Here is a 14,517-nt window from a genome sequence, read left to right on the forward strand (position 1 = left end):
GCTCGAGCCTGTAATCCCAGCACTTTGGGAGGCTGAGGCAGGTGGATCACAAGCTCAAGAGATCAAGACCATCCCGGTCAACATGGTGAAACCCCGTCTCTACTAAAAATACAAAAAATTAGCTGGGCATAGTGGCGTGTGCCTGTAATCCCCAGCTACTCAGGAGGCTGAGGCAGGAGAATTGCCTGAACCCAGGAGGTGGAGGCTGCGGTGAGCCGAGATCGCACCATTGCACTCCAGCCTGGGTAACAAGAGCGAAACTCTGTCTCAAAAAAAAAAAAAAAAAAAAAAAAAAAAGAATGTTTTATACCCTTTGAGTATCAATTTTCTTCTAGCCATGTCTAAGAAAAATGTAACATATATTCATTCAATATCAACTGAATGTCCACCACATGACAAGCAGTTTTCTAGCCATGGGGATACAGTAGTGGACAACACAAACAAAATGCCTTCCTTAGCATACCTTGTTTTTTAATGAGACTGACAAGGAGAAAACTAAAATACCATCAGTTAGTGAAACATGCTATGTAGAGTACTGCAGATAGAAAATATTTAAATAGGAGTTGCTTGCAGGTTGGCGGCACCGGGCTGAAGGCTAGCAGAGGGAGCGATCATGTCGCACAAACAAATTTACTATTCTGACAAATAGGACAAAGAGGAGTTTGAGTATCCGCATGTCATGCTGCCCAAGGACATAGCCAGGCTGGTCCCTAAAACCCATTTGATGTCTGAATCTGAATGGAGGAATCTTGGCGTTCAGCAGAGTCAGGGTTGGGTCCATTATATGATCCATGAACCAGAACCTCACAACTTATTTTTCCAGCGCCACTACCCAAGAAGCCGAAGAAATGAAGCTGGCAAGTCACTTTTCAGCCTCAAGCTTTACACAGCTGTCCTTACTTCCTAACATCTTTCTGATGACATTATTGTGTTGCCTTCTTGTTTCTCACTTTGATATTTAAAAGATGTTCAATACACTGTTTGAATGTGCTGGTAACTGCTTTGTTTTGTTTCGTTTCGTTTCGTTTTGTTTTGTTTTGTTTTGTTTTGTTTTGTTTTGTTTTGTTTTGTTTTGTTTTAGAGGGAGTTTCGCTCCTGTTACCCAGGCTGGAGTGCAATGGCGCGATCTTGGCTCACCACAACCTCCGCCTCCTGAGTTGAAGCAATTCTCCTGCCTGAGCCTCCCAAGTAGCTGGGACTACAGGTGTGCACCACCATGCCCAGCTAATTTTTGTATTTTTAGTAGAGATGGGGTTTCACCATGTTGACCAGGATGGTCTCGATCTCTTGACTCGTGATCCACCCGTCTCGGCCTCCCAAAGTGCTGGGATTACAGGCGTGAACCACCGCGCCCGGCTACTGCTTTGCTTCTTAAGTAGAGCCACCACCACCATAGCCCAGCCTGATGAGTGCTCTGTGGACCCACAGCCTCAACTGAGTGTGACCCCAAAAGCCAAGGTGTGCTGTGTATCCAGAACACACTTGGCAGATGGAGGAAGCATCTGAGATTAAGACCATGGCTGTTACAGGGATTGTGTAAACTTGTTTTTGTTTTTTTTCTGTCGGGTGTTGTATGTATGGTGACTGTGGATTTATGTTTCAGTGTACTGGAAACTTTCCATTTTATTCAAGAAATCTGTTCATGTTATAAACCTTGATTAAAGAGGAAGTTTTTTAATCTAAAAAAAAAAAAGAAAAGGAAAGAAAATATTTAAATAGAGTAGTCAAAGAAAGTATCTCTGAAGAAAGGTGACATTTGAATGAAATGGGTTGGCAGGGAGCAACACAAATATTTGAAAGAACAATCAAGTCAAAGCAAGTCCAATGACTCTGGAACAGGAACAAGCTTAACCTATTTGAGGAATAGCAAGAAGACCAGAATGGCTGTAGCAGTGGTGGCAACAGGCAGAATTTTTAAGGAATATGGTTAGAAACTAGGTAGGGGAAAAATCATGTAAGGCGTTGTAGTCTTTAATAAAGAGTTTGAGTTTTAGTCTAAAAATGATCACAAATCATGATAGGTTTTGAGGAGACAAATGACAAGTTGTGATTTACATTTTAGAAAGGCCATTCAGATTACTGTGTAAAAAACAGTGGGGTGCAGTGGCTCACAGCTGTAATCCTAGCACTTTGGGAGGCTGAGGTGAATGGATCACCTGAGGTCAGGAATTTGAGACCAGCCTGGCCAACATGGTGACACCTCCATCTCTACTAAAAATACAAAAATTAGCTAGGCATGGTGGCAGGCGCCTGTAATCCCAGCTACTCAGAGGGCTGAAGCAGGAGAATTGCTTGAACCCAGGAGGTGGAGGTTGCAGTGAGTCAAGATCATATCACTGCACTCCAGCCTGGGTGACAGAGCGAGACTCTGGCTCAAAAAGAAAAAAAAAAGTAGACCATGGCAAGCCAAGAGTGGAAGCAAGAAGAGCCATCCTGAGGCTACTGTTTGGGCCACATGAGACATGAGGGTCACTTGGCTGAGGGTGAAGATGAAGATCATGGGAAATAGTCAGATTATGGATCTTTTTTGAAGGTAAAGCTGACCAAAGCTATTGAAGGACTAGAAATGATGTGTAAGATAAAGAAAGGAATTGCCGGGCGCGGTGGCTCAAGCCTGTAATCCCAGCACTTTGGGAGGCCGAGGTGGGTGGATCACGAGGTCAAGAGATCGAGACCATCCTGGTCAACATGGTGAAACCCCGTCTCTACTAAAAATACAAAAAAATGAGCTGGGCATGGTGGCGTGTGCCTGTAATCCCAGCTACTCAGGAGGCTGAGGCAGGAGAATTGCCTGAACCCAGGAGGCGGAGGTTGCGGTGAGCCGAGATGGCGCCGCCATTGCACTCCAGCCTGGGTAACAAGAGTGAAACTCCGTCTCAAAAAAAAAAAAAAAAAAAAAAGGAATCAAGGATGAAACTTGTGTCGTTGGCCAATTAATTGGCTAAGTGAATGGAGATGTCATTGACTGAGATAGCAAAGATGAGACAAGGTCTAGTTTAGGGGTGTCCAATCATTTTGCTTCCCTGGGCTACACTCGAAGAATTGTCTTGGGTCACACATAAAATACACTAACAGTAACAATAGCTGATGAGCCTTAAAAAGAAATCACAAAATAATCTCGTTAAGTTTTAACAAAGTTTATGAATTTGTATTGGGCCCCACTCAAAGCAGTCCTGGGCTGTGTGCCACCCACGGGCCGCAGGTTGAATAAGTGTGGTCTAGTTTGATGGGGTATGGGTTATATTTGGACTTTTCAAATTTAGATAAACAATAATCCAAGCAGTGATGGGGTGCTCAGCAGAAATTTTAGAGAGGAAGATTTTTTTTTTTTTTTTTTTTTGAGACGGAGTTTCGCTCTTGTTACCCAGGCTGGAGTGCAATGGCGCGATCTCGGCTCACCGCAACCTCCGCCTCCTGGGCTCAGGCAATTCTCCTGCCTCAGCTTCCTAAGTAGCTGGGATTACGGGCACGCGCCACCATGCCCAGCTAGTTTTTTGTATTTTTAGTAGAGACGGGGTTTCACCATGTTGACCAGGATGGTCTCGATCTCTCGACCTTGTGATCCACCCGCCTCGGCCTCCCAAAGTGCTGGGATTACAGGCTTGAGCCACCGTGCCCGGCGAGAGGAAGATTTATCTTTGGGTCTCAACAGGATCTAGATGATATTAAACAGAGTAGATATGTAATATCAGCTAGGGAATGAAGTTCAAAGGCTGACGTCAAGGACACTACAACATTTAGAGTTTAGCAAGAAGAATAACCAGCAAGGAATACTAAGAAGTGTCTAGTGAGGTGTGAAGAATACCAGCAGTGGACGGTATGCTGTAAGTCAAATAAAGAAAATGCATCCAGGAGGAAGGCATGATCAAATGAGTCAAGTGATCTGAGTCTTCTATAATCTTTAGCTATCACAGAATAAACTTAATAGGTGTCATCTGCATATATTTACGTAGTAGTTTTTTTTTTTTTTTTTTTTTTTTTTTTTGTATTTTTAGTAGAAATGGGGTTTCACCATGTTGACTAGGATGGTCTCGATCTCTTTACCTTGTGATCCGCCCGCCTCGGCCTCCCAAAGTGCTGGGATTACAGGTTCGAGCCACTGCACCCAGCCTACCTAGTAGTTTATAGTAGCATTTCTCAAAGTGTGTTTGTTGATACTGAAGGAAATTTAAATATTTTACTGCAAAATATATTTCTTTGACATATTTTGAAATGGTGGCCACCTGGCCAGCAAATAGAAGCAGTCTTGCAAAGCTGTCTTTTGTGTGGAAAATATGCATTTGTAGAGAATTTCCATTAATGCATCTATATCCCCTCCCCTTTCTATGTCTTTCTTGAATCCATGAAAGGTTGAGAGTCTGACCACTTTAAAAGTCTGAAAAGAAACATTTACCGTCTATTCTCTCCAACGGAGGCTTCATCTACATTACAAGGCCACCTTTGCTAGCCAAACTTCTTACTTTTTCTCTCATCATCTGTTGATTTATAAACATAACCTGTTTCTGGCCACCCTCTGAGTCTGTATTATTGACTGTGGCTCAGGATGTTGGGAGTTCACTCTTAAGGCTCCTGTGTACACACGTTAAATAAATTTGCATGCCTTTTCTTCTGTTAATCCATTTGCCTTATGTCAGTGATTTTTCAGTGAAGTTCTAGGTAGTCAAGAACCTATGGTTCCCAGAGTACTATAATTATAAAGGATGTTCTGCAAAAAACGAGTGCAATGATCAATTATGAGATATGTTTCAGAAATTCATGATCCACATTAGTATATTTAAAGCTCTGAGCAGTCCACAGAAAAGAAAACTTCTACCTTTTAAAAACCAGAATTTCCCAAATTTTTTTTTTCCTAAAAATCAAATTGAGGATAACCTTACAGAGTGAGCCTGCACCACCGCAGTGCCTGTATTCTGTCAGAGGCAGGCTACACACGGATCCTGTAATGCATGAAATAACTTTTTAAAAATCTCAAGGGGTTACAAAGATTATTTAAATATGTTAAAAGCTCTAAATGATAAGAACTGCCTAAAATAATGTTTCCCTTCCCAAAACCCACTTTGTTTTAAACTCAAAACATTCCTTCAGTCCTTGGGCATAACTTTATTGATTCTGAAAAGGGAGAAAGTCCTCATAAGGAGGAGTGTGCTTCTTCATCATTATTATGAATTATGTTTATTACCTCAAAATGGAGTGGTTCATTTTATTTGTATTGTTTGGTAGCTAGCGACACTGGTTCTATATTGGAATCACCTAGAGATACTCTGAGTAACCCATGTGCTTGAGCCTTCCCCTTAGAAATTCTGATTTAATAATACAAAATCTAACTCAGCCAACTGAAAATATGTGACATGTGACAGAGGTTGAGAACTATTTGTGAGGATAACAAAACTAGTGTTTTAGACCCTGTAAAATTTACTTTTAAAAATCAGTTCATGCTGGATGCGGTGGTTCATGCCTGTAATCCCAGCATGTTGGGAGGCTAAGGCAGGTGGATCATGAGGTCAGGAGTTCAAGACCAGCCTGGCCAAGATGGTGAAACCCCGTCTCTACTAAAAACTACAAAAAAATTAGCCAGGCACGGTGGCATGCACCTGTAATCCCAGCTACTCAGGAAGCTGAGGCAGGAGAATTGCTTGAACTCAGGAAGTGGTTGCAGTGAGCCAAGATCATGCCACTGTACTCCAGGCTGGGTGACAGAGAAAAAAAAAAAAAATCAGTTCATACCCACATCTCTCCCCTATGCATCTCTGTTCAGACCTTTTTAATGAAATCTCCCTGGCTTCATTAAACTCTCCCTGTAAAACTGCCTTTGCAAAATTCATAACTAACTACAGTGAAAGAAGTCTGACCTAACCGATACCACCTTATTTCTAACATCCAAGCTGTCCTTGTCCATTCCTAGGTGTAGGCCAAACTAACTTTGGGAGGAACTTAGTTTATAGTTTAGCTTTAAAACAAAGAATATAACAGTCCTTTCCCCAAACAAACCCCCTTCCTGCCTGGGGACTAAACTGCCTTTGCAGGACTAACAAATTAGCTACAAGAAGTTATGGTTTAGCCATCACGCAACTGGAGGCTGAAAGATTCTAAACCTCCCCCAATGGCTTCTGGGAATAAAATCGCTATTGTAAAACCTAAGATCAGTGTTTAAGATATTTTGCAGACCCTGCACTCGATGGATCAGCTGGCACCACCCAGATCAATAATCAGGCTCATCTAATCTTGTGACCCTCACCCAGGAAGTGACTCAGTGCAAGAAGGCAGCTAGTCCCCAACCCACCAAATTATCCTTACAAAACACCAGTCCCCAAGTTTTCAAGGAGATGGGTTTGAGTAATAATAAAACTCTGGTCTCCCAAACAGCCAGCTCTGCATGAATTACTCTTTCTCAATTGCAATTCCCATGTCTTGATAAATCAGCCTGTCTAGGCAGCAGGCAAGGTGAACCCATTGGGTGATTGCACCTCCACCAAACTCCTGTTAGGTATACTGTTAGCATTACTCATTAGTCTGATGTTTATGTACAATGTGTGTGTGTGTTGCTTATCTTCCCAACCAGTCTATAATTCTTTATAGAGAGGAGTAGTATCTCTATGTTGACCATGCATCATTCTAGCACGGTACATTTCACATAATAGGTACTCAATAAAGGATGTTTCAAAAGTACATATATAGTTTTGATATTGATGAGACATTTATAAATGCAAAAATAAAGCAATATATATAATTCATAATGAGACCATTAGTTTATATTAGCAATGGTATAGACTAAAATACAGGTTAAAACACAATAATTTAATATGGTAGACCTAAGAATTTAGGAAATTTGGCCGGGCGCGGTGGCTCAAGCCTGTAATCCCAGCACTTTGGGAGGCCGAGGCGGGTGGATCACAAGGTCAAGAGATCAAGACCATCTTGGTCAACATGGTGAAACCCCGTCTCTACTAAAAATACAAAAAAAATAGCTGGGCATGGTGGTGCGTGCCTGTAATCCCAGCTACTCAGGAGGCTGAGGCAGGAGAATTGCCTGAACCCAGGAGGCAGAGGTTGCGGTGAGCCGAGATCGTGCCATTGCACTCCAGCCTGGGTAACAAGAGCGAAACTCCGTCTCAAAAAAAAAAAAAAAAAAAAAAAAAAGAATTTAGGAAATTTACAGATTTCAAAGTATTGTTTAAGAAATTGTCCAAATCGAGGTCAGGCGCGGTGGCTCAAGCCTGTAATCCCAGCACTTTGGGAGGCCGAGGCGGGTGGATCACGAGGTCGAGAGATTGAGACCATCCTGGTCAACATGGTGAAACCCCGTCTCTACTAAAAATACAAAAAATTAGCTGGGCATGGTGGCACATGCCTGTAATCCCAGCTACTTAGGAGGCTGAGGCAGGGGAATTGCCTGAACCCAGGAGGCGGAGGTTGCAGTGAGCCGAGATCGCGCCATTGCACTCCAGCCTGGGTAACAAGAGCGAAACTCCATCTCAAAAAAAAAAAAAAAAAAAAAAAACAAGAAATTGTCCAAATCGAGGCTGGGCACAGTGGCTCATGCCTGTAATCCAAGCACTTTGGAGGCCAAGGTGGATGGATCACCTGAGGTCAGGAGTTCAAGACCAGCCTGACCAACATGGTGAAACCCTGTCTTTAAAAAAAAAAAAAAAAAGAAAAAGGAAATTGTCCAAATCAAAAACAGTCTTGGGAAATGCAACAGCATGGGGAATGTCATCTAGGCTTTATGGGAATCTTTCCACAGTATCTCTGCCTATTGGCATCCAGAATCATAAATGTATACTTACCTGGCAGGGGAGATATCATGATCACAGGATCGTCAATGATTCTAGGGGTGAGAAATCAGTACCTGGCAATAGAAATCAGCACTTTATTGTGGGAAAGCCTGAATGGTTAAGAACCATGTGGGATATGAAGTCAAATCTGCCACCCCAAACCTTCAATCTTTGGTTTCAGGTTATGATTTTAGAATCATCACAAAACAGATTGAATCTCTCCCCTCAGAGCAATCCCATTAAATGACTATAAAGTCAACTATACTTGTGAGTCTTACTCCATGAACTCCATGAACAAGAAATATAATTTTACTCAAGGGATGATTTTTAAATCACACAGGATTCTCTCTCCTAACCCACTCCAGCCCAAAAGCACCACCTTCCAATACCATCCCATTGGGGGTTAGGGTTAGCATGTAAATTTAGGGATAAAATAAATATGCAGTCTATAATACTAGGTTCATGATGTGCCTTAACCCTTATTCCCTTAGCCAGTATCCCCATTTCACTATATTATATTATTTTATTTTATTTTATTTTATTTTTGAGACGGAGTTTCACTCTTGTTACCCAGGCTGGAGTGCAATGGCATGATCTCGGCTCACCGCAACCTCCGCCTCCTGGGTTCAAGCAATTCTCCTGCCTCAGCCTCCTGAGTAGCTGGGACTACAGGCACGCGACACAATGCCCAGCTAATTTTTGTATTATTAGTAGAGACGGGGTTTCACCTTGTTGACCAGGATGGTCTTGATCTCTTGACCTCGTGATCCACCCGCCTCGGCCTCCCAAAGTGCTGGGATTATAGGCATGAGCCACCGCACCCGGCCTCACTGCATTATTTTAAAACAGAACTTACTTCCCATGGAATCATCAGAGCCTGAAGCAGAGATCTCTTCTGATGCATCATCCTTTTTCCTGGCAGCACAAATACTCTTCCTGCTAATACTAATTGAGCACTTACTATTTACTTGGCTTTCTTTTTTTCTCTTTCTTTCTTTTCTTTTTTTTTTTTTTTTTTGAGATAACATATCACTATGTTGCCCAGGCTGGTCTCAAACTCCTGGGCTCCAAGGATCCTCCCACCTTGGCCTCCCAAAGTGCTGGAATTACAAAGTGAGCCACTGTGCCTGGCTGAGGCTTTGTTTTAAACTCTTTACATTTATCAGGCCCTTTAATCTTCCCAAAAAAGCTTATCGTGCAGGTATTATCATTATTATTCACAATATACAGACCAGAAAACTGAGACATAATTTACCCAAGGTCACACTGCTAGCGAGTAACTGGTAGGAAACATTCCAATGTAAGCATTTTTAATACTAGAATACAGTGCCTTAGTTACTCAACATTTAAACTGTACTACCTTAAAGACAATAACAATAAGTGTGTGAAAAGGTAGAAAGGATTTGATGGAGTTGGATGCATTATAAACAAAAGGCCTTTTTTTTCTTTTCTTTTTTTTTTTTTTTAAAGATGGGGTTTCACCGTGATGGCCAGGCTGGTCTTGAACTCCTGACCTCAGATGATCCACCCACCTCAGCCTCCCAAAGTACTAGGATTATAGGCATGAGCCATCGCGCCCGGCCATACAAGGGCTTTTAAAGTAAACTCGTTATTCAATTATGACACACATACTGAAAAGTGCATCAACGATGTTCAGTGAATTTTCATAAAGCCAACACACTGATGTAACCATTGCCCGCATCAAGGAACAGAAAACGGAGCCAGGTCGGGCGCAGTGGCTCAGGCTTGTAATCCCAGCACTTTGGGAGGCCGAGGTGGGCAGATCACAAGGTCAGGAGTTTGAGACCAGCCTGACCAACACGTGAAACCCTGTCTCTATTAAAAATACAAAAATTATAATGGGTTTATAAACCATAACTTCTTGTAGCTAATTTGTTAGTCCTGCAAAGGCAGTTTAGTCCCCAGGCAGGAAGGGGGTTTGTTTGGGGAAAGGACTGTTATATTCTTTGTTTTAAAGCTAAATTATAAACCACGGGTGTGGTGGCACACACCTGCAATCCCAGCTACTCAGGAGGCTGAGGCAGGTGAATCACTTGAACCCAGGAGGTGGAGGTTGCAGTGAGCCAAGAGCATGCCACTGCACTCCAGCCTAGGCGACAGAGCGAGACTCCACCTCAAAAAAAAAAAAAAAAAAAAAAAAAAAGCGGAGCCGGGCCTGGTGGCTCAGGCCTGGAAACCCAGCACTTTGGCAGTAGGATCACTGGAGGCCAGGAGTTGGAGAGCAGCCTGATCAACAAAGGGAAATCTGGCTCAAAGGAAAAAACAAAAAACTAACCAGACCACTCATCCCTACTTAGACTCTCCTTTTGTGCTAAGTTTCAAAATTCAAAATAAACATTCACTTATTATTTTCTGTAAACTGCATTCTATAGTCGATCTCAAACCTTGACTGAGATACATTTTCACAGCAGTATACTCTTTCTAGAGCAGTGATCTCAAAATGTGGTGTCCTGCCAAGTAGCGTTAGATTTTCAAGTTCAAGGACCCCCAAGCTAGACTAACAGAACAGGAATTCCGGGCTTGGAGCCCGGCAATTTGTGTTTTAGCAAGCCCTCAGGCGGATTCTGAGGCATCCTGAGGTTGGAGAAGCACGGATGTTAGTCAGTTGGAATAGTTCTGGTTCGTGATCATGTAGTAACCGTTAGACGAATACTAGGGTTTAAAAGTGTTGTACTTGACTAGTAGCGACAAGTTCTCATTACCCACCTCTTTCTGAAATAGGCGGCAGGCAAATGCGTTTTCATTTTAACTAACTGTGTTGTTGTTCCAGTCAAGGTTGCATTTTACAAGGAATAAGGAAGATACAGCTGCCTCCTAGCATAACCTCACTCTTCACTCACTGCGGAGTCCTCCAGTTACGTGCAAAGTCCTGGCTTCAGACTGGCGGGAAATTCAACGCCCAGAGGCAGGAACAGGTCTCGGCCAATCAGAAGCCAGGCTTGAGTCGCTCGCCCGTCCTGGCGGTGTGATTGGTGGTTTCCGCCGGCGGAAGCGACCCTCCGCAGCCACGCCCCGCGCCCGGGAGTGCTAGCTAATCGTTGCTCGGCGCCTAAAGGGGCAGTACCCGCGTGAGCCGTTTGACATGGCGGAGGACGGTTCCTCAGCGGCTCCGAGCCCACGGGGCTGTGCGGATGGTAGGGATGCCGACGCTGCCGAGGAGCGGATAGCAGAAACGGAGAGAAACGACGACGAGGAGCAGTTCGAGTGCCAGGAACTGCTCGAGTGCCAGGTGCAGCTGGGGGCTCCAGAGGAGGAGGAGGATGCGGGCCTTGTGGCCGAGGCCGAGGCTGTGGCTGCCGGCTGGATGCTCGATTTCCTCTGCCTCTCTCTTTGCCGAGCTTTCCGGGATGGCCGCTCCGAGGACTTTCGCCAGACCCGCGACAGCGCCGAGGGTGAGGGCGGACCGCGTCCGGGCTGGGGACTACGGGTGGGGCGGAGGCGGGCCCAGTGGCGCGCGGCAGAGGCCTGGTTCCCATAGTCGCCGAGGGAGGTCGGGAGAGAGGGGAAGCTGCGGCCGATTAGCCGGGGCTCCGAGGCTCTGGGCTGAACTTTGTGCGAATCCCTGTTCCGCCCGTTGTCAGCACCTGAGTTTTTCTCAAATAGTTTTTCTCTTCTATAAAATGAAAATAAGACCCTGTTTAGGTTGATGCAAGCATTAAATGATTTAAAATGTATGCAGTTGCAGTCAACCCAGTACCTTTGTCTTTTTGGTGCCTTCTCCTCAGGTATTCGGTGGTGATATTCAGCAGTCATTATGGTCTCCAGTGACACCCCCCCAGCCCCCGCCATCAGTGTTTTTGTGTTAATTGGTGATATATTAAACCTCATTTGGGCTGCTTGCTACAGCAATTTTATTCTGTATAGGCTCAGAATAAAAGTAAATGTTGGGCACATGCCTGTATATCCCAGCTACTTAGGAAGCTGAGATGGGAGAATCACTTGAACCCAGGAGGTGGAGGCCGCAGTGAGTCGAGATCGTGCCACTACAGTCCTGCCTGGGTCACACAGTGAGACCCAGCCTCAATAAATAAATGAATGAATGAAACTGTTCGTGAAATCTGCCTAGACAGCCTGTAAGTGATGGACAAAGACATAGATCCGTAGAGAACCAGCATAGTTTTTTCAGTGTAACATCTCCCAGCTCAGATGTTTGATTAGAGGTACATTTCCGCCCCTTGCCCCAAGTTGAGGTCTCACTCTGTCACCCAGGCTGCAGTGCAGTGGCGCCATCACAGCTCTTTGCAGCTTTGACCTTCCTCAGACTCAAGTGATCCTCCCGCTTCAGCTTCCGGAGTAGCTCAGACTGCAGGCGCGCACCACCACGAGCAGCTGTAAGATTACAGACGTGAGTCGCTGCGCCTGGCCTGGCGTAGCTTTTTGAAAAATAACAGAAAGATGTTCTAGTACTTCACTGAGAGTTGACACTAAAATTACTGCGCAAGTATATGTTTATAATACTATATGCTATTTAACAGAATTCTCAGAAAGACGTATTGACACGTTTCATTTCACCATAATCCTGAGTTAGGCAAATAATCTTAGTTTTAAAGTACTGATAGGTTAAAAGGGGGTGTTTCAACTCCATGCTTTAATCTTCCAGTTCAAGGATCTTTCCTCTATTGCAGATAACACTGGAGTCATGGATAATTAACATTCAGTGGAAAATTAAGTCCTGGAATGAAGCTAGTTCCTCAGAATTATTAAAAAGTTCTCTTAGAGTTGGAGATATCAGTATGAACTGTTTAGCTCATGTAGGTATAGATGACTCTGGAACTATTTACATATGCTTGTGTAGACACAGGTTACTATACAGACATGTATTTCCTTGCTCTGTCAGATAAAAGGACACAGAAGCAACCTAACTCTAGCAACAATGAGTACATCTTGCACCCAGATCTTGTTTTCTAATACCATTCTGCAATAAAAGGAACCAGGGCTCTTTGGAGAAATGACTGATTCTGGAACTAGGACAGGAAATGTACAAGGTAAACCTGGAGCATCTTCTAATGTCAGGAAGTAAGGAAATGCTAAGAAAGAAACAGAAACACCTCAGTGACCGGGTTAGAAAGGGACACAGAAACCATCTGCAAGACTTCCCAGTGGCTACAGCTGAACCACTAATACAAGAAGATAAAGTGGTATTAGTTTATAAAGTTAAAGTATAAAATAATTTTACGTGAGTCCATACTGATGTGAATGAGTAATTGAATAAATGGGAAATCTTGCATGCAACATTCCAAGTATTAATAATTTGATGTGGCTACTCTCTCCTCAAGGAGTGGAACGTAACTCCTTGAGTGTGGGTTGCACACAGTGACTTTCTTCCAAAGAGTACGGTATAGAAAGGGGGCAAGGGAGAGAAAGTTCCACAGTGGAGAAACTTGTCAGACACTACCTCACCTAGGTAAACAGGGTCAGCATCCACAGTAATAGTTGATGATATGTTCACTTGTTGCAGTGAAAATAGAACTTTATCATTGTGGTCTTATTCCCAAAATCCCATCACTTCAATCTAATTATGAGAAAAGCATCAGACAGATCCCAGAAGGACATTCTACAGAATACCTGACCATTACTCAAAATGTCATCATCAGAACCAAGGAAAGTCTGAAAAACTCTAATAGCCGACAGGCTCCTAAAGAGATAGGACTAAAAGTAATGTGATGTCCTGAATGGGATCCTGCCACACAAAAAGGACATTAAGTAAAAACGAAGGAAATCTGAGTATAGCATGGGTTGAGTTAATAATAATTTATCAACACCGATTCATTAATGTAATGCAACATACTAATGTAAAATATTTTAAAAAAGTAAGATAAATTGCTTCAGGGTATATGGAACCTATCTACCATTTTTATGTTAATTACATCAATTTAAAACTGTTCTAGAAAATAGCTGATTGTTTTAAAGAAAAAAAAAAAACAAAAAACTCTGTTCATAAAAACACCCAGATCCAAGATTTAAAAAAATTTTTTTAAAAAACCCATGTTCAGAGTTGTAGCTAAAGACTGGAGGTATAATCTAGGCCACTGTCATTATTTTAAAGTTAAGGGTATAGTGCTAATCAGTGGCCAAAATGCAAATTGTGAACATAGTGTTATTTTGGGGTTCCCATTTTTAATTTTTAAGGACCCTTTTTAATTTCTTTGTTGAATTGCATTTACTACATTTTCCTTCCTTCCTTTTTTTTTTTGTTTTTTTGTTTTTCTTTTCAAGAGACAGGTTCTTACTATGTTACCTATCTTGAGTGATTCGGTACCCAAGTTGGCTTTGAACTCCTGGACTCAAGGGGTCCTCCCACCTCAACCCCCTAAGTACCTGGGACTGCAGTGTTACAGTTTTCAAAAATGTAAAAATATACAACTCTTCATGCTTTCTAGAAAATTCTTAATTGTTTTATTCCAACTCAGAATTATTCTCATATCTCACAGATCTCGGGTAATACCTTTCTTTTTTGTCTTTTTGTTTTTTTCCTTTTTGTGGAGAATAGGTTCTTGCTATATCGCCCAGGCAGGTCTCTAACTCCTGGGCTCAAGCTGTCCTCCCATCTCTGCCTGCCTAAGAGCTGGGATTACGGGCATGAGCCACAGTGCCAGCCAGATTATACCTTTCATAGACTGTTAATCATGCCGTGGAAGGCAGTATAGCATAACAATTAAGAACATGGGCTCTGGAATAAATTGTCCCGGTTTGATTCCTGGCTCTGCTACTTTGTTTTTTCTTT

The 14,517-nt window shown here is 43.0% G+C and overlaps 1 protein-coding gene and 1 pseudogene across 4 annotated transcripts in view; both read left to right on the forward strand.

Moving 5' to 3' along the window:
- Positions 1 to 613: 613 nt before the first annotated feature.
- LOC120362192 (cyclin-dependent kinases regulatory subunit 1 pseudogene) lies at positions 614 to 985 on the forward strand (annotated as a pseudogene).
- A 9,845-nt stretch (positions 986 to 10,830) lies between these two features.
- Positions 10,831 to 14,517, forward strand: part of TERF1 (telomeric repeat binding factor 1) — a 41,384-nt gene continuing 37,697 nt past the window's right edge. For all 4 annotated transcript variants that reach the window (XM_003942622.4, XM_003942621.4, XM_074386782.1 and 1 more), the window contains exon 1: positions 10,831 to 11,185. In XM_003942622.4, coding sequence (XP_003942671.1) covers positions 10,876 to 11,185 — 310 coding nt within the window. In that variant the 5' untranslated portion in view covers positions 10,831 to 10,875. The remainder of the gene's footprint in view (positions 11,186 to 14,517) is intronic.

The sequence above is a fragment of the Saimiri boliviensis genome, chromosome 15 (genome assembly GCF_048565385.1).
Source record: "Saimiri boliviensis isolate mSaiBol1 chromosome 15, mSaiBol1.pri, whole genome shotgun sequence".
Taxonomy (NCBI): Eukaryota; Metazoa; Chordata; class Mammalia; order Primates; family Cebidae; genus Saimiri; species Saimiri boliviensis.